Source organism: Magallana gigas, chromosome 1 (assembly GCF_963853765.1).
Source record: "Magallana gigas chromosome 1, xbMagGiga1.1, whole genome shotgun sequence".
Lineage (NCBI taxonomy): Eukaryota > Metazoa > Mollusca > Bivalvia > Ostreida > Ostreidae > Magallana > Magallana gigas.
In genome coordinates, this window is record NC_088853.1 from 38,715,005 (window position 1) to 38,742,240 (window position 27,236).

The 27,236-nt window shown below is 31.8% G+C and overlaps 1 protein-coding gene and 1 long non-coding RNA gene across 3 annotated transcripts in view; both read right to left on the reverse strand.

Annotated features, from left to right (window-relative positions):
- Positions 1 to 6,714: 6,714 nt before the first annotated feature.
- LOC136270160 (uncharacterized) overlaps positions 6,715 to 27,236 on the reverse strand; it is a 28,904-nt gene continuing 8,382 nt past the window's right edge. The window contains exon 6 of one of the 2 annotated variants that reach the window (XR_010707893.1): positions 6,715 to 9,176. This is a non-coding gene — a long non-coding RNA (uncharacterized lncRNA). The remainder of the gene's footprint in view (positions 9,177 to 27,236) is intronic. The other variant, XR_010707892.1, reaches the window with a different exon arrangement.
- LOC136270156 (uncharacterized) lies at positions 12,955 to 26,673 on the reverse strand. The gene is made up of 13 exons (XM_066066831.1): positions 26,074 to 26,673; positions 25,742 to 25,860; positions 24,727 to 24,848; positions 23,736 to 23,882; positions 23,263 to 23,473; positions 21,688 to 21,770; positions 21,226 to 21,318; positions 19,556 to 19,648; positions 19,254 to 19,316; positions 18,462 to 18,519; positions 17,795 to 17,929; positions 17,452 to 17,535; positions 12,955 to 15,683 (listed from the first exon to the last, which is right to left on the reverse strand). Exons 7-11 carry the CDS (start codon positions 21,278 to 21,280, stop codon positions 17,896 to 17,898), a joined length of 303 nt encoding a protein of 100 aa, XP_065922903.1. The 5' UTR covers positions 21,281 to 21,318; positions 21,688 to 21,770; positions 23,263 to 23,473; positions 23,736 to 23,882; positions 24,727 to 24,848; positions 25,742 to 25,860; positions 26,074 to 26,673; the 3' UTR covers positions 12,955 to 15,683; positions 17,452 to 17,535; positions 17,795 to 17,895.

Here is a 27,236-nt window from a genome sequence, read left to right on the forward strand (position 1 = left end):
ATACCAAGACAATTATGGATATGAAATGACACGTCAACATTAAACAGACACAAACATTCAGAGTCATAGACATGTGACACGCAATAATGAAAACGTGATGACATGTGATGTTCAAAGAAACAGGACCCAACATGTTGAATTGCCTCATAATGTCGACCAAAAACGACATTTTATCAATCCTGCAACATTTTATGGTATTACAAATTGGAATTACTTCAAGTCACACTTTAAGGTTTGTGCAGAGTTGAATTGCTGGTCAGTGATTAAAAAAGAGATGTATTTGGCAGTATTTCTTACAGGAAACATACAAGGTGTATTAGGAAACTTGCCATTAAATGACCAGCATAATTACGATGTGCTATGTACAGCATTACAGCAAAGGTTTGCACCTACAAAACAAACCAAATAGAATTGTAAACAAAACTTAATTTTAGGAGAGAAAACAATAGACTGTGGAGCGAGAGTAAGGGCAAGACGGTCGTAGGCTGACAAATCTAACATACCCAATCACAACAATTGATCAGTTGATCTCAAAGATATACTGGCAAAAAAACAGTTCATATATGCATTGAGAGATCGTGACGTAAAACATAAAACGGATTTGAATGATGTTGTGCGTAATGCATTTGAGTTCAAGGCTTTGCCTAGTGCTGACAAAATTATGCATGAAAGCCAGGTGTGGATGCATGTCAGAGCAACGGAAAAAGACATCAGTGATTTCAAAGAAAGTCATACTGAAAAGGTGTTAAAAAATATAACAGATGTTTTCAACTCATTAAAGTGAAAATTTAAATGACCAAAATTTAGTCAAGGATGACATTTTCGTCCCGGCTAAGGTTGTTTCAGATTACCGTTGTAAATTCTAGTTTGAACTTGTTTTTGTACTTTTCATGTAAATCAGTTAACCTGAATGGTAAACCTGTTTCACATTTTAAAAGAAAGAAAGATTTAGCCATATCAAAGGTTCTTTCTATTTAACATTATTTTTAAATATAAACTACTAATTTGAAAGATATTTCAGTTGTAAAATCAGGAATTTAATGAAGCTGTACAAGGAACACGCTAATACGTGGAAGTTTATAAAAATTAAACTTTAAGCAAGAAAAATATAAATACATGTACTATTTGTACCATTCTTACAGAACCGTTTTCACAATATATGATATCTAATTTCAACACTGGTATCCATGAATATTTCAACACACGGAAATTGTAAACTTGATCTGTAATTTGACATTTTGAAGCTGTTCAGCAAGTTTTGTATTATTCCTCAAACGCATAAAGAAAAAAAAATTGTGGAAAACTGAAGTGGGAGAGACAGACAGACTGACGGATGCAGATCAGATGAAAGCTTTTAAGATTACTCATACGTATTGTAAATAAACTAAAAACCTGCACAATCTTTTGGCATTTTAATCTGGGTAAGATGTTGTCCGACAGCTATAATCGAATTTTAACATAAAAGTAATTATCTTTAATGTAACTAAAAATTAACTTAAGAAAACAGAAACAAACCTGAAATAGCAAAAATGATTTAGAGATGTATTAGGCATTGTATCATGTAAATGGGTTAAGTGTTAATCTTACTATTATACTTAAGGTCAAGATCTAGTAAATGATTCCAGAGTGTATTTATGTTGCTAGAACTATTAAGTTGTTAACTTATTTAAATAATATTTTACCAACACTTTACGGCTTGAAAGGAATTATGTAGAAAAGTAAACAATTTCTTTACATTCTTTATTGAATGATGGGAAAATTAATTCTGATACTTTATTTTCATTTTGACATCATTTTAAAAAGGTAGATAGTTTATTAAATTCAATTCCCAATAAGATTTCCGTTCCTTAATATTTCATTGAAAATGACAGTTTAAAACATGGTTTTTTTTTTGTTTACCATAAGTTGTAGCCACGGTACACCATACAAACAAAGCTATTGCTATAAAACACCATTTAAAGAATGTATATCCTAAATCTTATAAACCTGTAGGACCTTTAATTTACCTGATCTTGACCTTAAATTCCATTGATCAATTTAATTGTTCAAACACTGTAAAAAAGGTATAATTTTCAGATTAAGGTCAAGATCTAGTAAATGATTCTAGTGTCATTTTGGTGCTAGAACCAATATGACGTCATAATTGATTTGATGAATCTTTTCTCGTATTTTACGGCTTTAAAGGAACTATTTTGAAAATTAGAAAAAAAACAATATTTTGACATTCTATATTCAATCACGGGAAAAGTAATCCCGGTACCTATATTAAATTTGACATCATTTTGAAGAGGAGGTCAAGAGCTTGGTAAATGCCATTTTTGGAGAGACTCTAGGCAATCCAAATATATTTCATTAGTCAAAAATGAAGAAAACTCTGGGTTTTGCTAATTTTATCCTTAATATTTAATAGAAAATGGTTATATAAAACATACCTTTTCATTGTGTTTACCATACATTTAAGCCCCGGTACACCGTATGAAACAAAGATATTGTAATGAAACACCATCAAAAGAATTTATATCTTGAATTACATTAACCTGTAGGCACCTTTCGTTTCCTAGATCTTGACCTTAAGTAAGATATATTATTATATATTGTTTTAAATGTGTGTAAAGATGGCCTTAAATCAAATTTTGCAAAAAGCTTATAATGATTTTGTTTTTAATTTTACATTTTTTCTGCAATCTGTTTTTGTCCGTCGTTCATAAACTTTTGAACATTTCCAGATTCTACTCTGGAACTGGGGAACCAATTTCAACCAAATTTAGCATATATTATCTGTGGTTGAAAGAAAGAGAACAAAATTGTGAAATGCATGGCCCGCCCCCTCCCCCTTAGGGGCCCGATGGGGCTATAGCCATCAAAATTAATGCAATCTTAAGAAAAACGTCTTTAATCTTGGACATCAAGCTGTCAACCTGCTGGCATGTTTGTAAGAAGCATTCAGCTTCCTACAAAATTGTGAACTTCATGGCCTCTTGGATTTCGGTGATTTTAAGGGATCTATTGATTACATACTGAAAATACCATTTAATCTTCTCCTCTGATCTTTGGTATTTAGCTCATGATCTAAGTACAAAATAACGTTGAGGAAGATTGTCTCATCCAAAATTATGATTTTTTAGGTCAGGGGTTCTTGTTGTATGGTTGAACTCTAATTATTATAAAGTGAAAATACATTATTATATTTGGAAATCATATACTCTTCTGCTCCTGTGTATTAACCAAATGATCTATACGTACATGGTTTAGATAAGAAAGAGTGCCTCTTCCAAAACCGTGAAGTCTATAGCCCCTTGATCAGGGTGTCTAGTGTTTGAGTGGGGATCTAAATGAACGCAGCAATTCTTTGAAATTCTTCTTTTCTGATCATGTGTATTATTCCGATAAATCAAGTGCAAAGTTATGACGAGGAAGATTTACTCTTCCCAAATAATGGATGTCATTGCCCCAGGGCCAGAGGTAATGGTGCTAAAAGACAAAACTTTAATGGTTCATTTCGGTAGGATAGTGTAATCGCGACACATGTTTTTATTTTGTACAAAAGATTTATTCAATTATTAAGCTATGCTACAATTTTTTAATGTCTTTTTTTTAGAATTTAGAACGTGAATTGGATTAAACAATCAAGGAATTATAATGCTTCTATACGCTTCCGTTCTTCAATCATTTACGCAAGTGCACCGTAGAGCGGCCCATGTTGAAGGAAGACTTCAGAAAGTATTCATCTTATTTATGTTAACGCTTAAGGTTAATATTTTGCTTCAGAAACGGCTGGTATAAGTTGTAGCAAGCTATACGATCGAATTATTATGTGGTGACATTAAGGTATTTGTTTTTTTTATTTTTGCAAAATGTTGCATAAATGATACACACTCATGATACACACTCCCTTAAATATATCAAATTAGGAAGTTTTTATTTTTAAAATGAATTCAATATTTATCAGAGATGTACATAGTACTTTTTTTTGTTATTCATAAGTAAAATACAAGAAAAAGAAATGTTGATTTGAATCATTTTTGTTCAAAATAATATATATAGGGAACACTTTTTGTCCGGAAACTAGTAACTCCTCGCACAATGTGTATACATGTAAGATCAGACTTTTTGTTTGTTCATCAATTGTACATCATTATATATCTTTATGTAGAAGATGTATACACACACTCAGTTTTTGACACTGATTAGTTTAATGCTTTGTTTTGTTTATTTCTAATGAAATATTTTTCATTGTTAAATGTTCCAAATGTATGTACGTCAAGCAGTGTGCTCTTAGTTTAGCATATGTGTATAAGTATGTAATATCATATGGAGGCATTAGGGTTTTTTTTTTAAACAATTCCTTCTTACCTCATACTGGTTTGGATAAGTTAAGTTTAACTACACATTGATTTTTCGTGAAAGTAAATTTATCGTACATGCATTTGTGTACTCATTTGGTAACGCTGTCATCGAAATCAAATGATATAAAACGGTTTGGATATTAATTCAAAACGTAATTGAATAAAAAAAAAAATTCAGATTTAAGTGTGCTTATTTACATGTAAGAAATATGTAGCCTTATTAAAGTGCATGTAGTAAAACTAATAATACAATATAGACAACTAATTTGAAACAGGTAATTATTTTAGTTGTTAAATCAAAAAATTAAATGAAGCTGTACAAGGAACAATCTAATACAGGAACATTTATCAGAAACAATATACACAAACACTAAAGAAAATATAAACATGTACCATTCTGTTACAGTACCGTTTTACAATTAAAAATTAAACATTGTACGAGGAGTACACTAACACAAGGAAGTAAAATAAAAGTTTAACGAAAGGAAAATATTTATTTTCCTGACAATGCAAACATACAACTAGAACTAACGGAAATTAGTTAATTTAATTATATTTTCTTAATATCTGAAAGGATGATACATTTATTTACAGTGTCCTTTTATGCTTTAGAGTATATGCATTTTCCTTTCATTTTATCATATAAATCCTATCATTAAAATATAGACACAAGTTTTTCATAACGTGGAGAGAGAGAGAGAGAGAGATTTTCATATTTAATCGCCCCTTTTATGTACATTTATGTATTTTAAATACCTTGTCATTAAGAGGTACAACTTGTTTATCAGTACTCATTTTCTTTCTTCCTATCATACGTACATTTTAACGGTAAATTTATCGCTTATTAACGTGTGTCTTTGTTACAGTTTGTTCTTTTGTTGTAAAAAATACACAATGTATTTAGGTCTGCGTTACATATAATGCACCCCTTTTGTGTTTATTTATCACTTCATTCCGCGGTTAATTAAGTAGGATATGCACTGTTAAACACATTGGATATGAATATATTAGCAGAAATGTAAGCAATTATCAAGAACTTGACATAATGTGAGGCAATTGGCAAATGTGTCTTGACAGTCAAATCAGATATGTAGTATTTATCTATAATCACACTCGCAATTAGCTTAATGTAACCATGTTAATAGTATCTATAATAACATAAATATTTTAGAATTCAAGAAATCTAAAGTTAATTACCTCCGTAGCGTAGATAAGATACTTGAACGATGGTGGTTTTTGTGCTTTATTAATTGATTAAAACATACTAATTGAGAACTTTACCTTTTCTATCTAGAAAGCTTCGAACCTTAGTTACTAATATATAAATAGATTTGAATTTAATTATGTTTTCCTAATTTTTTTTCTTTTTTTACCTGAACCTTAACCTTCATTTTTTTTGCAACGATTGATAAACAAGTTTTACAATTTATTTTAATGTATACCGTTGGCACTAATGTAAGCGCGAGGGGTCGTTCCATTAGAACGAGTCCTCTAAGATAAGTGATATTTTAAAGCTATTCGTAATGAACTTTATCCTTTTAAAGACAGCGGATGTATAACCTTCGATTCAGTATGTATTGCGGTTTATTGCAGTAAACAATTCAACAATTTCGCCAATCGATTGACCTTTTCTTATTTGATCACCACATTATCAAGTATGTATTCGTCCTATAGATAAGAAATTTGACTGCGGTATATTCCAGTAAGCAAGATCATTCATATGTAGAGAAAACTTATATCAATGTATCATTTCCTTGGACATGTTGAATTAGCAATCTCCGTTCCAAACACTGTTGCATTAATTATGGTTTGTAGCTTCTAAACATTGAACACCAATTCCTACAATTGTTTACGTGATTGGTGTGTTACATGAACAAACATGTACATAGCCATAGTAGGTCGTTCGACATATTAATTTCGAGAGGAATGTGCAGAACGCACAGGATAATAAACTGTATACGCGTATGCATATGACTCTACTAAATACAACATTACAATGTTTTTTTCATGTATTATGTTTTTATGCTCAACGCATATTACGATTGACGTTTATATATTCCGCTATAATTTGTCACATGTCATATATTATGACTTCAATACATATTCAAGAACGTTGAATGGATACTGTCAAGGGTTTAATTTAAGATATATATGTAGACAGTCGTATAATATAATTACCTCTTCCGTTTAATTAACAATTCTAATAAAATTAGCATACTATTTTTGCAAAATAAAACACTTATAAACCTGGTATAAAGTTTTTGACAATGTTTATTTTACATTTATGGTATTTAAATTCTTTAACGAACAAAAAACTATTGAAATAAAAGCTAAATACAACAAACTAGACAAAAGCAAACCGAAACAAAACAAATGCAAGCATAATCATCTAAAACGTTTGTCATCTTTCATCAAATCAAACCTAGTAATACATATCTTGTAAAAGGTTGTTATTTTTTTAAAATTCAAAATATACTTTTAAACTTAAAAAAATAGTTTAACTTATTTCATAAGCAACAAGGCTATTACTCTCTTTAAGTTATGTTTTAAAAGTCTCCCACTGTGGTAACCAATATTATCTTATCATTACTAGTATTGTAATATTTTGAGCAATTTGATCTTCCTCATATTCATAAAACAGTTGATTAACAACTCTTAATTTACTGACACTATATAATGGACATATTTAATTGCTAAATTTTATTCATTTAGTAAGAGATTTACAAATTTAAAAAAGAGCCACAACAAATTATTTCATAAAAAAACACACTGATAATCAATATATAAATACTATTTTGTATAGATATGACTAGACTAACTAAGGTAAAGAAAAAAAGCAGGTATAAACACGTCATTGGCTTGTTATTTAAACTTTTTAACCTGTGTCAAACAAGAGGTCCATTAGCCACATCGCTCACCTGAGGAAAGATATGTATGATAAAAACAGCTTAATTTAGTCATAATATAAACCATCTGGACAATGTAGTATTACACATGACGATCATGTGTGAATAAAAATCCCCCCCCCCCCGAATATTCTTATGTTTATTATCACTAGTCTCTTTTAGAACAGAATGACTTTATAGTAATATTACATGTTGCGCATTGCAGTTTTCAAGATCTTAAACAATTGCTTATACATGTATAAAGTATAAAAAACTTATCGAACTCTGAACCCCTTGTGAGGCCAAAAAAACCTCCAGGGGCAAAAAGTTAAGCAATCTAAAAGAAGCACATGGCAGATAAGTTTCAAAGAAGATTTTTTGAAAGATTTACTCAAAATATTCCTATGTTAAAATTCGACCCCCAGTGTGATTATCAAAACATTTCCTGGCTGATTAGTTTCAGAGAAGAAACTTTTCAAAGATGTGCACTATATATTCCTATGAAAACAATCCTGCACTGTGGCCCCACCCTTCCCCGGGGGGGGGGGGGGTCACGATTTTCACAATTTTAAATCTACAGTGATGAAGAAGCTTTGACAAATGTTTCACATTTCCTAGCTGATTAGTTTCCGATAAGATTTTTAAAACATTAACTCAATATATTTTTATGTAAAATTTCGACCCCCCCCCCCATTGTGGTCCCACTCTACCCTTGGGGGTCATTATTTTCGCAACTTTCAATCTACACTACCTTAGAATCTGAGAATTCTTCCACAGAAATTTCAACTTTCCTATCTGATTAGATGTTGAGAAGATTTACTCTATATATTCCTTTGAAAATTTCACCCCAGAACTTTGAATATGCAATGCCTGAGGATGATTTCACACGTTTCATCTTTCCTTGCTGATAAGATTCTGGGAAGAAGATTTTTAAAAAAATTACTCTATACATGTATATGTCTATGTAAAATTTCGACCCCCCCCCCCCCAATTCTGGCTTCACCCTACCCGGGGGTCATGGTTTTCTTAACTTTGAATCTACACTACCTGAGGATGCTTCCACACAAGTTTTTCAGCTTTTGTTTTTGCTGATTATCTGAAAAGAAGAATTTTAAAGATTTACTTTATATTTCTATGTGAAATATTGACTTAACGACCCTCCCCCCCCCCAATTGTTGGCCCATCCTACCCTGGGGGTCATGATTTTCAAAACTGAATCTAGAGTAGCTGAAGATGCTTTCACACAAGTTTCAGCTTTCCTTAAAAAATGGTTGTTGAGAAAAAGGTTTTTAAATATTTCTAAATTGTTTTTCAATAATTCCTAATATTCTTCTATTTCAAAAAAGCGTGATCCTTAATTTTCAAAACGCACAGTATCATAAAACGAAACAAAAATTACAGGGAATATGAAAACAATATTGATATTTAATCATAAAACAGTTTTATCATATAAACATTATTATTATTCATTTACCATTAATTGGAAGTACCTTTAAAGGAAATATATATTTCTTTTTGGCAGATCAGTTAGTCTGATTTAAAATCATATTATAAAATTAAATATCAATTTATAAAAGTACGAGTACATCTTAAGTTATATAAAACTACATCTTCTAAAGTAATATCATTGGATTTAAACAAACTGTATTCTCTTAAATTTGATTCCTTGTAGAAAAAAATAAATAGAAAATGAAATAAAAAAATACTTTGCAAAACTCCTCTATTATGATAGGTTCAATATATCTTTAAATCTCTAATAAACAAATAAGCATCGGCTACAACAAAGCGCTGTTTTTTATCGGAAGGATTGGCTTGAAGGGGGCACACGACACACGAGTAAATTAGACCAGTTTTAAATATAATTTATCACGAAAACATGTCATTGAGTAGTCTGGAATTTCCACCTGATTTGGACATTTGTAAAGACAATTTGGTAGACTCATCCCTGCAAAACATAAGTACGCTAATTAAAATACAAATACTAAGATTTACATTTATTTAAACAATATCAATACACATATATGCTTACACTACTGGCTCTAAAATCCCCTGTCCGTATGAAAATCCCCTGTCTTCCCCTGTCACCCCCTGTGTTTTCACTGTCATCCCCTGTACATCCCTTGTGTGCCACTGCACAGAGCCCCTGTATACCCTGTCATTCCATGTGCGCCCCTGTACACCCCCCCCCCCGTGTGCCACTGCAAGCTCCGTCACCCCCTGTATGCCCCTGTCATCCTCTATAAGCCACTCTATACCCCTGTGCATGCCCCTGACATCCCCTGTACGGCTTTTGAGTGTTTTTTTTTTTCAATATCATTTTCTAAATTCAACTATTGAAATCACATGTGTTATATTTTGAGCTATAAGTCAATATTTGCACTCAACAGCACAGAATCACAAGACACACTGCTATCGTAATTTTAGAAAATCCCATGTTTTAGTTAATAATTTATTGATACTTCAAAAATCATGCTAACAACTAAAGATTTGAGATTCACCGGGTCGTAAACCTCGGGCGAGGGCGGGAATTATGTTTTATATTAGGTGTGCAAGCCCTCAGGGCATGTAGTCTTTTGGAGCTCGGGAACGTTGCTACCCCCTAATATTTGAAAAACAGACATAAAAATACAACATAAAGTGAATTATTCAGTTTTCAAAATTGTCTACAGATATATGTACACTTTACTTATGAATATCTTAAGCCTATGAATCATATGATTCTTGGAAATAAACAACACACTAGAAACTAAGATCAAGCGCGGCACATGGTTTTGTATATATCTAAACATATAGGAGCGCACTAAAACCAATAAATCAGTCAGAATATAGAATTTATAATCAGCTATGTAACGATATAGTACACCTTTCTTCTTTTTTCTAACCAAGTTCTTGGTTATACAGTTATTAATTTCCCATGAATAGCAAAATAAAGCTTCAATAGCTTATATAATTTGTCTAACAAATATTTCAGTTTGTTTGTTTAATACGTTTCTGACCGGCTTATTGGACTCTTGAATTGAATTTAAACTGATGTTTTAATCTCATAATCAATTTCAATAATTTCCAAAATCTAATTGTCATATCTCTTTTTACTGCAAAATGAAAGATATCAAAGACAATTCAATTAATTGCCAGTGAACAGAAATCTGCCGCACAGGTCAGAAAATGTAAATGTGTTTTCTATACATGTACATGTAGGAGGTTTTATAGATATTGAGATATTACAAAAAAAAACTGATTAGTCATGAGAGAGAGAGAGAGAGAGAGAGAGAGAGAGAGAGAATGCATTGACTTTGAATTAAATTTATTAATTATATAGTTTATCCGGGAATTTATTTCCTAATAAGTAAACATGCAATCCTAATTTTTATTACCTATTCTTTATCCTTTGTGACCGCGTAAATTTTACGGTGCTAAGGTATTCTTCTGAATCTGCATTGGTCGTGTGCAGTACGAACCGGGTGGGGAATGTTGGCGTAAAAGGAACAAATTATAAGGTTGAGGCGCGCTGTGGGCCGTAAGTTAAAAACGAAGGTTATGTATGCCGTATTCCCAAGGGTCCACCAATATGCAATTCCAGAGAAGTCAAACCAAGTGATGAAGGATTCCGTATTTATTATCAGCTCTGAGAATTTCAAACATGAAAAGATTGAAGAGCTTGAAATTCAGAACATTATTTTGCACAGTGATATGAATTAAAACTGCATATTGCTCTTTTACATGTACATGTTTCATGTTTCAAATGAAATAAATTTTAAATAAATGCCTGATATTGTTCTGATCCGAAATCCAGACCATTGTTGAATATTAATGCATGTGTGTAAAATTAAATGGTACCCCGTTATCGGCATTTGCATACAGTCATGCATTAAATCATTCATTAACGGTATCGTGCTCTACAGTGTATATGCATGTGGACAATTCTATACAATAATGCATATAAATAACTAAACTGGAAAATGCACACTAGCTGAAAGAAGTTAAAAGTGTCAATGGGCCGGTCTAACCCCCCTTTCCGAAAAAAAATAAACTCTCTCTCTTTCTCTCTCTCTCATGATTTATTAAAAAAACCAATACTGACAGCAATTGTCAGCGATTTACATGAACTTCATTAAGGCTGTTTAAATCTATGCATCATTACACTGGTTGAAACAGTCAAAATAAAGGTGATCATTTCATCATTTCGGTGTGTGGTTATCTGCACGTGCTGATCATGTTGTGTTATTATGCGCTTTATCTCAGTCAGGTTACATGGCACAGAACATTGCTGATTTCACGCACTCCTCCACTTATTTTTCTTTCTTTTTTTCTTTCTATTTTATTTTTAAAAATTACAGAACATGGTCATTTGTTTAAATGCATGTGCATGTGATAAAATCAGCGGTTTATCGGTATACAAGTATATCTTGATTTGTGTCAATGTTAAGTCAAAATTATTCACGCTTGTAATAATATTGCCCTCTATGAAATGCAAAGAAAAACAAACACCGTCTAAAATATGAAAGCTATATATAAGTTTTTAAAAATCCGAATTAATTTAAAGCTATTTATTTACTTAGCGAACAGTTAAAGACCGTACAAGGGATGTCAGGGGCATGCACAGGGCAGACAGTGGCTTACAGGGGATGACAGGGGCGTACAGGGGGTGACAGGGGCTTACAGTGGCACACAGGGGTTGTGTACAGGGGCGCACATGGGATGACAGGGTATACAGGGGCTCTGTACAGTGGCACACAGGGGATGTACAGGGGATGACAGTGAAACACAAAGGGGTGACAGGGGATTTTCATACGGACAGGGGTTTTAAGAGCCAGTAGTGTTACACAATTTATATATATATATATATATATATATATATATATATATATATATATATATATATATATATATATATATATATATATATATATATATATATATATATATAATTATAATTATTATTATAATACAAAATTTTTATATGTGCATATTTTTTATTGCAAATAGTCATTTAGAGGTCTTCAAGATTCAAATAACTTTACATGTGTTTTAATTTTTCAATATATCTTGTCCTTAAAAAAATACAGCAAAAATGGTCTCCTTAATATTTTGTTACTCTCTCATAAGGCTTAAGGAGACCGTGCATATATTTTCATATATATTTTTTATGGCTTAAGTAGACCATTCTTTTTTACCATAATTTTCATGATTTGCAAGCGCTCTATCATTTTTTATCGCCACGCAACATAGAATTAAGATATAATGCAAGGTCACTGTGTACATGTGCATGTATATGTAAGCTTTGTTAATATCTCACATAGTTGATGGTGTGGACTTTTAATATTCATAGATGGTCATTTAGAGGTCTGTGAAATGGCAATAATCTCACATCTGTTTTAATTTTTCATTACTATTAGCCCTTAAAAATATACTATATTGTCCCTCTAATATTTTGCTACTGTCTTATGCGGCTATGGGATACCGATAATACATTTTTATTAATATTACTTAATTAGGGTTTAGGTAGACCATTCTTTTTTTTAACCATAACATTCGTGATTTGCAAGCCCTTTAATTTTCACTGTCCAGTTTTTTTTCGCATGTCACGAAATTTGCGAAAATGGGGAAAATATGTAGCATTTTAAATTTGCGTCCCTACTGAAGATTATCTTCTCAATTCAATTCATTCTACATGTATCCTAATGTGTTTTAGAATTTCACATTAATAAATGAAAAAAAAAACATTTCAAGTTCATGAACAAACTTTACTAATCATCAAAACTAATTTCAAATAGATTTCATTTATAATTTATGGACCAGGGTGTAAACATTAGTTCAATTTTGAAAGTTTAAACAATTAATCATTTCAAATTTATTAATAGAGCAATCATTTCCATTCAAAATTCAGTGTACATAACATGTCCATTATTTTGGTGAACTTGCAGTTCAATTACAACAGTTTCATTTTTTTCTGTGCAACAAAATCATGTATGTAAGGATCTGTAAATTTATGAAATCAAAATATTCATAATCTATTTTCAACCTTCATATTTCAAATTTCATAAATTTCAAGAAAATAAAGCTTTTAAAATTGATTTACTTAATATTCTTCATAATTCATATATAACAATAAAAAAAGGTGATCAAAGATCACGTATTGAATGAACCATTCATTAATAAATGTTAATGAATAACATTGATAATAAGTACACATGTAAGAAATTGACAAAGTTTAAAAGTTACTCTGGGAGCAAAAATGACTGATCAAATGCATGGCATAAAAAATATTAAAGGACGAACAGGATTATGCAGCTAAAAAAAATTCTAAATTTTCAAACATAAAGACATTAGGATGTCGTCTGCAATACATGTCACGTTTAGGGGCCACTTTCTTGCCTTATAAGAAACAAGGGTAATCTCAGATTACAAAGCACCGAGACAAGGCATCACCTTTATAAAGCATCACCTTTATGAGACCACCTTTATCATATTACCTGAAAATCATAGTTAATGATCTTGGATATCTATGGATACTGTTTCGAAACAATATCATATTACTATATCATATGTTAAAAAATTGGATAATAATCATATGTTCATTTCATATATTAATATAAGATACACACATATAATAATAAAAATAAAATAGTGTAATAAATAATGATGCAATATGATATTGTAACATATGATATGACATAGTGTCATGTTAAATACATTATTTCATTTGATCACATAATACAATATCATAATATATGATACAATGTCATATCACATAATACATCACAATTTTGTAACACATTATATTATATTGTATACTTAAGTATGATATTGTATGATATTATATCATATTTGATACATAATATGATATTGTATCATAAGATACAATATAACTTGATTCAACATTGTATCAAATCATGTGATACAATATCATGTGATACAGTAATATATTATATAATACAATATCACTTTATACAATATCGTATCATATGTTACAATATTATATATTCCAATATCAAATAATACTATTTCATGTGATAAAATAATATATTATATAAACCAATATCATTTTATACAATATCATATCATGTGATAAGATATTATATATTACAATACAATATTGTATCATATTATACCATATTAAATATGGCAATATAATATGAAACAATAGCATGTGATAAAATAGTATATAATACATTATCATTTTATACAACATTGCATCATAATAAAAAATACTTTACATTACAATATAATGATACAATATCATATCATAATGCACAAAAATTTTGATACAATATCCTACTAACTTTTTATAATGTAATATATGATATAACATTGTATCATATAAAACAATAGTGTATCAAATCTGACAATACTATATCATATGAATCATGTTATATCATTTAACAACAAACACATCTATCAATCAGGTTAGAGTCAGGTAGGATATTCTTTTTAAACATCCTTGATAATAGAGATCAGGATCTGAAACTGAAGCAACCTCTATGATTCATTTATATTATAGTTAAATTAACTATGCAAGCTATTGTCTATAAATCATGTGACCTGTTCCAAAATAACTAAACCTCATCCAGCATCCAAAACCTATGACTCAGATTCGGCATTCAAGCCTGCCAGATGCATCAGTATCATAAGACGCATCATCAATTCAAGTTTGGTTAAGTTAGGACCAGTCATTACTAAGATATATTTTTAGCATCCTTGATTATGAAGATCAGGCTCTGCATCTGAAGCTACCTTTGCAATTCATTTATATTATAGTTAAATCAACTATGCAAGTTTGAAATAGTACTAAATAAATTTAATATATGACCTGTTCCAAAAAACATAACCTCATCCAGCATCCGAAACCTATGGCTAAGATTCAGCATACAAGCCTTTCAGGTGCATCAGTATCTTAAGATGCATCATCCATGCAAGTTTGGATCAGTAGTAATTTAGAAATTGCTATCAAAGGCCACCTGCACCAAAAACTTTAACCTGTTCCAAAAACCTTAACCTCCAGCATCTAAAATTCATTGCCCAGATTCAGCATCCAAGTTTTTCAAGTTCATAAAAAGGTCCAGATGCATCATCCATGCAAGTTTGGTGAAGATAGGACAAGAAATAACTAAGATAAAGGACCTGCAACAAAAACTTTTACCAGGTCCAGACGCCAACGCCAGCAGTATAGCATAAGTTCCCCCGAACTTCGTCTCGGTGAGCTAAAAATAAATTATCATACATGCCCTACGTCTTGTTGTTACATTACAGTTACATTATATGTAAAATGATGAGATTCATGATTGCTTTTTCATTGATTTCATTTCATTTAATTTTTTAAATGTCCTAAGTCTTGTTGTTTTTCTCTCGTTGAAGATTTTAGATCTAATCTTCAAAAATTTGGTCCTCTCATCAAGCCGTTCCAATGAATACATTTCATGTTTTTCCAAAAACTCCTGGATTTCTCTTTTACCTTGAAAAGATTTTAAAAATAATATGAACAATCAGAATTATTATATTGTTACATATTCATGTAAAAAGGATAATACCTATGTATAGATTCAAGGCATACCATACTCTGTATGGTTTTTGCTTCCACTACTTCTTGCTGAATATTTTGATTTTCATAAATACATTCATGCTCGAACTACATTCATCCACTTATATGTCAAGATTATCTGTTTTAAAATGCCCCCTCTACCGCTTTAGGCTTCAATACACAACCCAAAATAGAAAGCCTATAGGGATTTTGCATTGCATCGGCCATGAAATAGCCTGGATGACATAATTGAAAAATTGTATGAGGTATTTCAAAGTGGGTTCCGAATGGTGAAAAGATGTAAACATTTCACATTATAAATCTCCATGAGAAATTTGTTTCTATTCCTGTAACGGTCACCTGAGTAGCATATAACCCATACACAAACTTGTCGAGGAGTCTCATGTATGCATTTAATTAATTAGGTTTTATTCTGGAGTAGAAAAATTATAAAATTAGTAATGACGGCCACCTCCCTGCCTGAAATCTTTCAAAAAGAACTGTGAAACCTACAATTTTGGCAAAAAACTTAAAAGATCGGGTCTACAAAATCATGAATTCAGTTTCCTTTCAGGTGTGTGGGAGTAAAAAGGAATTTTTTAACATTATATGCAATAACACCTATACATCCATTTTGGCCTTGCCCTAGAGTTAAAACCCATACTCCAGGGGACATGAAAATTAAAATTTCAGTAGAGGACCTCCTGGTAAACATAATTATAGGTCAGTTTTTTATACAGATGTGTGAGAATAGAGAAGAAAATGTTATAACATTATATGCATTAACACTATATTGCCTCCCCCCTCATGTCCTGAACCCCTGACCCAGGGGCCATGAATTTTACAATTTAAGTAGAGGAGTTAGTGGACATCGTAACCATGTATTCAGTTTTTTGCCCACATGTGTGGGAGTAGAGAAGAAGATTTTTTAAGATTTAAAACATTTTACTATATGGCCATATTGGCCCCACCCTAGAGCCTGAACCCCTGACCCGGAGTTCATAAATTTCACAATTTTGGTAGAGGGTTTCATGGACTTTATAACCAGATATATATATATATATATATATATATTTATATGGGAGAAGAAAAGAAGATTTTCTAAGATTTAATACATTTTTACTATATGGCCATATTGGCCCCACCCTAGAGCCTGAACTACTGACCCAGGGGTCATGAATTTCACAATATGGACATCATAATCATGCATTTAGTTTTAACAAATATATATGGGGTAGAGAAGAAGATTTTCTAAGATTAAATACATATATACTATATGGCCATACCGGCCCCATTCTAGAGCCTGAACCCCTGACCCAGGGGCCATGAATTTCACAATTTATGTAGAGGGCTTCATGGACATTATAACTATGCAACCAGTTTTTTCCTAACATGTGTGGGAATAGAGAAGAATATTTTTAAAAATTTGGCTCTTTTTTGCAAATTTGGCCCCACATGTGGCGCCCCGGGGGTAGTAGAGCCATGAATTTTACAATTTAGATTCCTCTCACCATAGAGATGCCTCACATCAAAAATGGTAATAATCAGCCCTGTAGTTTTTAAGAAGAAGTTAAAAATGTAAAATTGTTAAGGCACGATGCACGATAACGGACGAAAACGGATTGCAATAAACTCAGGTGACCTAAAAATTGCTAATTCATCAAATTGTGGATAGATAGACCAAGCAACAAAGATATATCACCTGAGCTGCTTTTAGTCTTCATGGCTGCAACTGGGCTTGCAAGAACTTTAGTTCCATTATCATCTTCGATCTCAAAGAAGCACTCTGTAATAACAATATCATGAATATCTTACTTTGCAAATACTAAGGACAGGCATGCATAAAACGTAACGAAAAGAGAAAACATTATGGATGGGTTTTAATTATTAAACGATGCAAATCAATGTACCATTGTCATCTTAAAGAAAGAAAGAAAATTATTGAGAAAAGTTTTTATCATTTCAATAATATGACTTCTATTACCCCCCCCCCCCCCACCACTACCACACACAGATTCACACAAATAAAAAAAAAGACTGATCACCTTGTGGTGTAACATCCGATGCATTTGCATTTCCACTCTCGCAGGGTTTGGACATCAAATCTTCTTCAGTCACATGTGATTCAGGTGCTGTACTTGGACCTTTAGGATTGTGCACATGTAACTCCGACACTCACCCTTTTAGATAAAATTTCAAAAATGTATACAAATACAAAAATTATTTAATGAAGAAAAAAGAAAAAGAAATACATACACAGTGATTTACCACACTAAAGCACTGCCCATATGCAAATGTGGGGGTATTTTACCCAGTTTTAAGCTTAAGTGTAAATTTTCCCTTACATGTAAATAATCCCTTCTACAGTATTGAAAGTGGTACTCAGCAAATGTTATTAAACACTTTACATTTTCATTACTATTTGAACATTTCTTGAAAGTCAAATGGAATTGTGCACTACAGCCTCTGTCACAAGTCACAAGGAAATAACTCCATCTATACATTGTCATTCAAAAGCCAGAAGCCTAACACCTAGCTGCAATAATGTAGCCCTCTCCTGTTTTTTTTTTTTTTTTTTGGGGGGGGGGGGAGGGGGGGGGGAGTAAACATCAGTTATAAAAAATCGGAGAGGGCTACATTGTTGCAGCTACATATGTATGACTATCCTATTATCAAACAAGAAAAACATTCACAAAATAGATTGAAACAAACCTATCAAGTTGACTTCTTTCATCACAGGAACTGAGAGAGGGAAAACAATGGTATGGGACTGCAAAAGATCAAAGAATCGTTATTGCATAAATAAAGTTTAAAACAAGAAATCTTTTAAAGAAACAGTTGCCCCTTTTGTGGCTTTATCAATCTTAAAATGATTACTTTCTTTCACAAGTCAAAATTAATTATTCTTACTAGACTTTGACCCGTGCGTGCACGGGTTGACATTGCATATGATATCGGACATTCACTACATCGACGCACCGTATTGTTTACAATTACAGAACCAAGCTTTAAGCCTACAATAATGCTATTAATTTCACTACACTCTGCTTAGTTATAATAATCTGACAGGAATGCCTCCCATATACCCGTAATGTAGCAGAAAATTGCAGAATCGCTCCGAATCAATTTTTAAGAAAAATAATGAAGTTGTATTGAAAATAACAGTCAAATTATTCATAAAAAACCATTCTGAGGCTGTAAATACTTTTCATCTAAATATTTAATTCATATTATTGAAGGAATCAACACTTTTTTTGCTCGCTTCAAAATTACACACCATGTTGATATTCGGATCTCTTGGGATTTTACTCTAACACAGTGTATTTATATTTAGGAATATTATTACATATAGGAGAATTTATTACATCCATTACATTCCACTCATATCATGGAAATCAAATGCATTATCACAGCATTAGGGAGACCAGACAAACATGTTAATTGTTATACATAATAACGTTGCAACTTTGATTCTAATTCATTTACTTTGTTCAAAATGCTCACTGTTTTCTCTGAGGTTCAAGATGTCCTGTTTTTCCATTGCGTTGCGGCTAGCTCTCAATAAATCTGTGGTGGATAAAAGTACTAATATATTGTATTGTAAATACAAGCTTCAACATTTACTTTTTAAATCATTGCAAATTTTATTCCTTATGACTAATTAAAATAAATATTACAAATATATTACCGGTACATCCATTACATTCCACTCATATCATGGAAATCAAATACATTATCCCAGCATTAAGGAGACCAAGCCCCAGGATCACATAATAACATTGCAACATTTAGTTTAATTCATTTACCTTGTTCAAAATACTCAGTGTTTTCTCTGTGGGTCAAGATGTCCCGTTTTCCCATTGTGTTGCGGCTAGATCTCAATGAATTTGGGGTGGACTCTGTAAAAAGTACCAATATATTGTATTGCAATTTCAAGTCTCTAAGTTTACTTCTTTATATCATTGCTAAGTTTATTCCTAATGATTAATAAAAATAAATATAACAAATATATTACATCCATTACATTCCACTAATATCATGGAAATCTAATGCATTATCACAGCATTAGGGAGATTAGACAAACAATTTTATTATACTTTCATGTTAAATGTTAAATACTGAAATCTGATTGGTTTAGACGCAGTTGGTAATCCGTTCTATTACCCTCAGCGTTAGCAACACACTTGGCAATTGGTAACACAACGAACTGTTACATGCGCTTAAATTATGAGCGTACGGTTTGTCGTAGAATTTACTTCATTTCTAAATAAAAGCAGTAAAATTTTCTTTAGAAATAAGACATTCAGTAAAATAAAATGAATAGTGCCTGTTTGGGAGGGTATCTATTGAAATTGACACCCCTCGAAAACCATTGTCAACCTCCGCTCACTGCTTTACCTTAGGGTCAAGCTGTCCTGTTTATCCATTGTGTTGCAGCTAGATCTCAATGAAACTGGGGTGGGCTCTGTAAAAAAGTACCAATATATTGTATCATAAATACATGCTTCTAAGTTTACTTCTTTATCTCTTTGCAAAACTTATTCCTAATGACTTATACATGTACTTATAAGTATAACAAATATATTACATCCATTACATTCCACTCATATCATGGAAATCAAATGCATTATCACAGCATTAGGGAGACCAAGCCCCAAGATCACGAGCAATCTTAGACTTGAGTAGTAAATTGTACACTGCCAGTGGCGTAGCTACCATGTATGCTTATATGCCTGAGCATGCACATCATTTGGGGGAAAAATCAGTAAAAAAAATAAATAAAGAAAAACAAAATATAAAAAAAGAATTCAAGTATTAAGGTCCATACTTAGTTATTCCATCAGCCCGTTTCCGTCACTCGGTCCTACTTTATCCGAAATCAATGCTAAACAAAGACGTATTAAGTACCAAATATAGCCACACAATATGGTCTTAAAGTACCATATTAAAGAAACAGTACACAATGCATGTACCTAAAAAGGCAACTATTTATTTTGCAGTTGAACTTAGTTTTACACATTTTAAATTTCCCCGATAGAATATCACAGCTTTATTGAGATATTCATTACCATAAACTATGTGAAAATGAACTTAAAAATAAAAGCTTTGAGTGGGTCAAAGGCAAATGTCAAAAAAAAATTCTGCTTTTAACTTTTAATAAGTTTTGTGATTTTATTTTATGCCTAAACTATAGCCAAAACAATTTTAACTGCCTAAAAATAGGCTTAAATAGTAAGCATTCCTTTCAATTTCTGCTTTAATTTTTGGTGTTAAAAATCGTCAGAATCCATGAGCTTCCAGGGGCTTTCGCCCCCTGGGCTTTGTCCTGGACCCACTGGGGGCCTCAAGGTGGCCCCCACACCCCCTGCCATTTTAAGCATGCACTTCGTTTCAGGTCTAGCTACCCAACTGACTGTATTAATGTTTCTTGCTTAAAAACATAATAACATTGCAACATTGAATTTAATTCATTTACCTGCTTCAAAATGCTCACTGTTTTCTCTGAGGGTCAAGATGCCCTGTTTTTCCATTGTGTTGCGGCTAGCTCTCAATGAATTTGGGGTGGACTCTGTAAAAATACCAATATATTGTATTGTAAATACAAGCTTCTACGTTTACTTTTTTAAATCATTACAAATTTTATTCCTAATGATTAAACAAAATAAATATAACTGTTACAAATATATTACATCCAGTACATTCCACTCATATCATGTAAATCTAATGCATTATCACAGCATTAGGGAGACCAGATCAACATGTAGATTGTTATACACAACTACATTTCAAAGTATATCTAGTTAATATAAATGGATTTACTTTAGTCTGAATTAAAATGACTGGGCTCTCAGCCTCTTGTTCTTTCAGGTATTTTTTGCAAAGTGAAAATGGACTGCAGATGCAAAATTATTCTTTAAATAATAACATTAGCCAAAACCTTCTTATTTTCATCTGATTCAGAATCAGAACTTGGCGAGTAGTTTGATACACTAAATGGGTCAGAATCCACATCAGAGGGAACTGAAAGAAATTAAAACAATATAGAAAATTTTCTTTCATAAACATTCATCAATTATTAGTTTACCACATTTGGTAATTGATGTTTCTTTTTTATAAATCTGACAACAGACCACTGACTAAATCAAACTTTTCAGCCATGGTACAAAAACAAGACTGTACCAATATTCAGTGAAAAATGAATTCCAATTCAGATTGATGTTTAAATTAACTAACCTACCAAATCTGATATTTCTATGTAAATGTATATTTTTCAAGAAGTACATTCTGTAAACAATTTGCAAAATATACATATTTACTACAGAAACAGATTTTGTAATTTATCTAACAAAAAACAATTTTGTTCTGCAAAGGAGACCCTCCACATTAGTGACAGATTCACAATGCACACTGACTTATATTAATAGCTTTTTGTTGGCATGGATGTTAGCGCGAGTGGGTCATGATGTGGGAAGAAGTTGGGGTGACTGGAGAAAACCCACGTGTCCAAGCAGGCGACCAATGTACCCTATCATATACAACAACTGTCGATCATGGGGATTAAACTTGGGTCGCAGTGGTGATAAGCAGGTGCATTGTCCACTGCACAACTGGACACCTCTTTCAAGCTTTTAATTTAATAGTGCTTGATAATGAAAACAAAATAAATCTATTCAGGTCAGCACAAGAACCGTATATAATGTTAAAATTGAAAGAAAATCAAACAACTATAAACAAAATAAAGTGAAATAAATCCTAACAAAACCATTACCAAAATCAAAAGGATCACAGCCTTTTCTGAAATCAATCAAAACTAGTACCGGTAAAAACATGTACATGAACAGGGGCTAGTGTTGTCACGATGATTGAATTTCAATCAATGATCAGTTGAAGAGGTCGTCGATTTATCATAATCGATTTTAGATTTTATAATCAATTATACTCAGTCTGGGTTTATTACATTAATATTATACCTATCATTTTGTTTTCTAATCTGTATTGAATGAAATGAAAACTGTTGTGAGCTGGGGGTTTTCTTCAATCTCAAAAGATGTGTAACATTCTACCTAATAAAAATACAGCAAAAGTCTTATAAGCTTTTAAAAGGAAGTGAAAATAGCACTTATATATTTTAGATTATACATAGCATAAAATTTAGTGCCCCATATTATTGAATTTAATATAATTTGTTACCGATTCGATTATTGACCGATCATCAGATGGCAAGAGACCACCAATTCTGCTGATTAATTGATCACGATTTTTATATTTAACAACACTAACAGAAGTTTTAGGCTTGTTTTTCAATAAAAACATATAAATTATCTATTCTGATACTTTTTAAATTCTTGAGAAAAACCTATTTTTTAGATTAGTTTAAAACAAATCAATGTACGAAAAAATGCAAAAACAAAACCAAAGCCAGATAACAAGATATCCAAAGCCTGATTGTAAATCACTTAACTCTCTCTTAATAATTATTTTTTGTGTATAATTAATCCAACCATTTACCTACCTTGCTGTGCCACCGCAAGCTTTTCCCATCACAACCATAGTCATATACATGAAGTATCTCTTCCCCAACCACAATGTCTCTCTTAACAAACAATCATAGGTATTCCCTTCCATTAAACACTCTGAGTTTATGGTGGAATTTGCATCGTCCTTGCCATCATTTACAAACTGGCAGATACATGTATGGTTGTTCACTCCTGACAGCATCAATACTACAGTGTACATAAAAAGAAATCAAACCTTAAATAAGAAGCATATAATTACTGGTATTTTTGCTTGACTTAATTAGAATTGTTTATAGTTATTTCTAGAAACATTACTGCCATACATAAATGTTAAAATATTACATTTAGCTGCAGGTCTGTATCTCCTGGTCTGAAAAAAAAATTTGGATAAACGTTGCTTCATTTTTTTTTTTTTACATCAGGAGCTACATACCTCCAGCTTCATGTAAATATGTATAAATTGTATTACCAAAGTTCTTTTCCATTATATTTATAGATAAATATTTTGTTTTCTGTGCTTTTCTTCAATCTCTCCTCCCCATCCTGTCCTTTTAATGTTTCTCCTGCAGGAGAAAATCTCCACTGACATGACTGGTTGTGCTAATAACTCCAAAACCTACATTAAAACCACAAGCACCTGTGTGAAAGCATTGTTTATACGCAAAGAAAACTTTTGGATTCATAAACATCTACATTAAGCCCCATTCACAATTGGCGTACGAGCACTTTACAACTCTTTGCGATCGGAATGTTTTAGATTCGCACGAGCTCTCTCATATATTGCATGAGGTCTCGCATTTGTTGCATGCGTTTTAGTGCTTGCATCAAGTCTCCTTAAAAATTGTGGACATGCACACTATTCAGACGCGACTGAATGCGATCCAAATCATCGCAGTGCAATGCACGAACAATATATAGTATGAACATTTTACAACATTTTGTATACTCGCAAGAGTGCAGGTGCATGATTTTTAAAGGTCATAAGATGAATCGCTGCTGTAGAGAGAGAGAGAGAGAGAGAGAGAGAGAGAGAGAGAGAGAGAGAGAGAGAGAGAGTTGAATGTGATAATAGTCTACCATATATCATATGTGCATGTTCTAGTGAGAACATATATTAAATTGGTAAACAACAAAATATTTACAACCATCGACCATTTCTAATGCTATCATGTATGAAACATGTCATGTTATTCTAATAAATCAACAATTACAGGGGGAAGGGCGCCCCGGGTGCGCATAAACATTAAAATTAATACAAGTATCAAAAAGTAGTTTTAAAAGTGTTGCTACATTGGTCATGCTTCTGGATTGAATGTTCTTGAGAGCACATTGTGCACAACGCTGTGTAATCAAGACATACATGTTTTGCCTGGTCAACAGATCACACTCAGCCCAACGGGAATCTGCAGACACATTGTTTACATTATTATTAATCATCAAAAGCCAACAATTTTACAAACCTGATAATATCCGAAAAGCCAAACGAGAGTGATACTATGATGTCACATTTGTAAATGTGGGTCACAATTGTAAATGTGGGGTGAGCATCCCGGTTGTAAACATGGAGGCCTGACTATCTTACCTATAATAAGTCAATTCGTACATAGAATAGTCGGCTATCTTTCCACTATACAAGTGAAAAAGAGCAACTGATCTTAATTTGCTTTTAATTCATTTAGGTAACAAGGGGTACATGAACATATATCTACATTACGTACATAATTAATTTAAAACAATATTACTGGTACATATAACTGTAATATAGAAAATTCTTCATTTCGATCTATTTACATAAAGCGACATTCTTCGGTTAACTTTTCTGTCCATTTTCAATAAACTAGCTATATAATTACAGGGATTTTTCAGCCTTTTTTTATTTTGAAAATGCCAATTTTTTGGGAATTGGGAAAATTGTATCGACAATTTCATGCAGTTGGGAGAAATCATATGTTGCATACATCATGATTTCTGAATTTATTATCATAATGGAAAATCAAAGAGCTAGACTTTAATTGAATAGAATCTAATTAACTTCACAATATAGATATATGTATAATATTCCTATATTTAGTTATTAGAACAAGTCTTTTTCCCTGAAATAAACACCTTCAACACTGGTCATAAAAGTATTACATTATTAAGAATTTATCAACATCCCCTTTTAAATTGAGAATGTATTTTTCTGTTTGAAATATTTCATAACATTTACCTTTTACTTTTATATCAGTCTAGTGTGTGTAAAAAAAACCATGTACCATTTACAGTACTGTACTGTATACCACAAAATAACGATGTTTTAGAAAAACAGAGGAAAATCGGATTAAAAGTTGGCGATGTTTACAGCGTGTTTGGAAACTTTTATGACTGCAGTTTTGCTAAATGGGTTTAATCATTTGTTAATACTGAACATTTATGGACATTCTGGTTATTTTACGAAGTATATTTTGATAAGAAATAAACATAAGAACTATTTACCAGTTGGGGAAAAATACTGCTATACTAATTGGGATCATAATTTGGACAGCTGCTGAAGTGAACTTATTTCCAATTGGGATTGGGGACGACTTTTGCTCTGGAGAAGGTACTGATAAATCCTTGAATTACATATTACATCAAACGTACAGTGGAAATGAAAATCATGCTTTTATTATTAACTTCGTTTCGAATGTCCTCGAAGATTAATCAACATTTGGTTTAAAATAGTCAAGTTGCACACATTATCGCCCTATTTTATTTGAATATTTAAAAAAAAACTTCATAAAAACATTACTTTGTTCAATTGTAGTAGGATTATCAAAAGTACTTACCATAAAATGGCTTTGATTCCTAAAAGGCAACACGCTGGCGTTAAAAGGTCCATTGTTTTAACCCGAGACGTTCCGAGAGTACTCGGAACAAATGGCGGAGAGCACTTGCCAAATGTTCAAACATGGTCAAGAAATTAACGACTTTTTTCTAGTTAGGCTTTATACATAAAAAGTGAAAAAGTATTTTGAAAACAAGTTCATTTAGAATAATTAAAGGCTAAACAAATTATATATGTTAGATTTTTTGCAATATTGCAAGTTTTCGTTGGTCTCCTAAATGCAGAAAAATAGTCATTGCTAATTATACGATGGAGGCAGATTGAATTCCTTTTTACGAAAAAATATAGACAAAAGGCAACTATTGGATGTCAAATAATAGACACATTGATGCATTTTAGGCAAAGACACACCGTTCATTCATTTAAAGATAAGCCAATTACATTTTAGACAAGGTCAAAATAATACGGAGACCAAAATATGTCTCCCTAATCTACTGGTCTCCCTAATAAAGATAAAATAATACAATCGGTCTACCAAATGCATAAGTCAGGTATATATATATATATATATATATATATATATATATATATATATATATATATATATATATATATATATATATACATATATATATATATATATCCATTTTTCTTTTATTTCGCTGCAAAAGTTCCATAAAAAAATAAGATAAGTGTTTCAAAGGAGCCATCAACACATAGCTATTATGATCATACAAAACAGTTTCATAATTATTTGTAGCGTTAACAGTCTTGTAACCATACAACCGCCGGAACAAAATTTGCTGAATATCAAATGAGATCGCATGTACTAATCATTACATGCACCGTGTTTTTATTGTTTCCTTAAATGTCCCAAAATCAACGCGGTACTTTGAAATGACGTCAGTATGATTCTTTCTGCTCGGGGGATTTATTATGAACTAGTTTTCTTTGGGCTTTATTGAGGAATTATAACCTTGGACTTTCCAACTGCATTAGACCTTAGTAGAGATATATCGGTATTGTTATACCTGCATGACATATATACACTTATCAAAAAGCAAACAAATACTGACACATACAATTTAAAGAAACATAAATACAAATGTATGGGTACATGTATATGCTACACAATTTATAAGAATCTCAATTGTCATTTTTCCG

What these genes read in the sequence shown, in the direction of transcription:
- LOC136270156 (XM_066066831.1), bottom strand. Translation starts at nt 21,280, where the DNA reads ATGGAAAAACAGGGCATCTTGACCCTCAGAGAAAACAGTGAGCATTTT. An exon ending in CAGTGAGCATTTTGAAGCAG is followed by an intron (nt 19,649 to 21,225) that starts GTAAATGAATTA and finishes TACTTTTTACAG; the next exon opens with AGTCCACCCCAAATTCATTG. An exon ending in GAAAGAAGTCAACTTGATAG is followed by an intron (nt 17,930 to 18,461) that starts GTTTGTTTCAAT and finishes TTTATCTAAAAG; the next exon opens with GGTGAGTGTCGGAGTTACAT.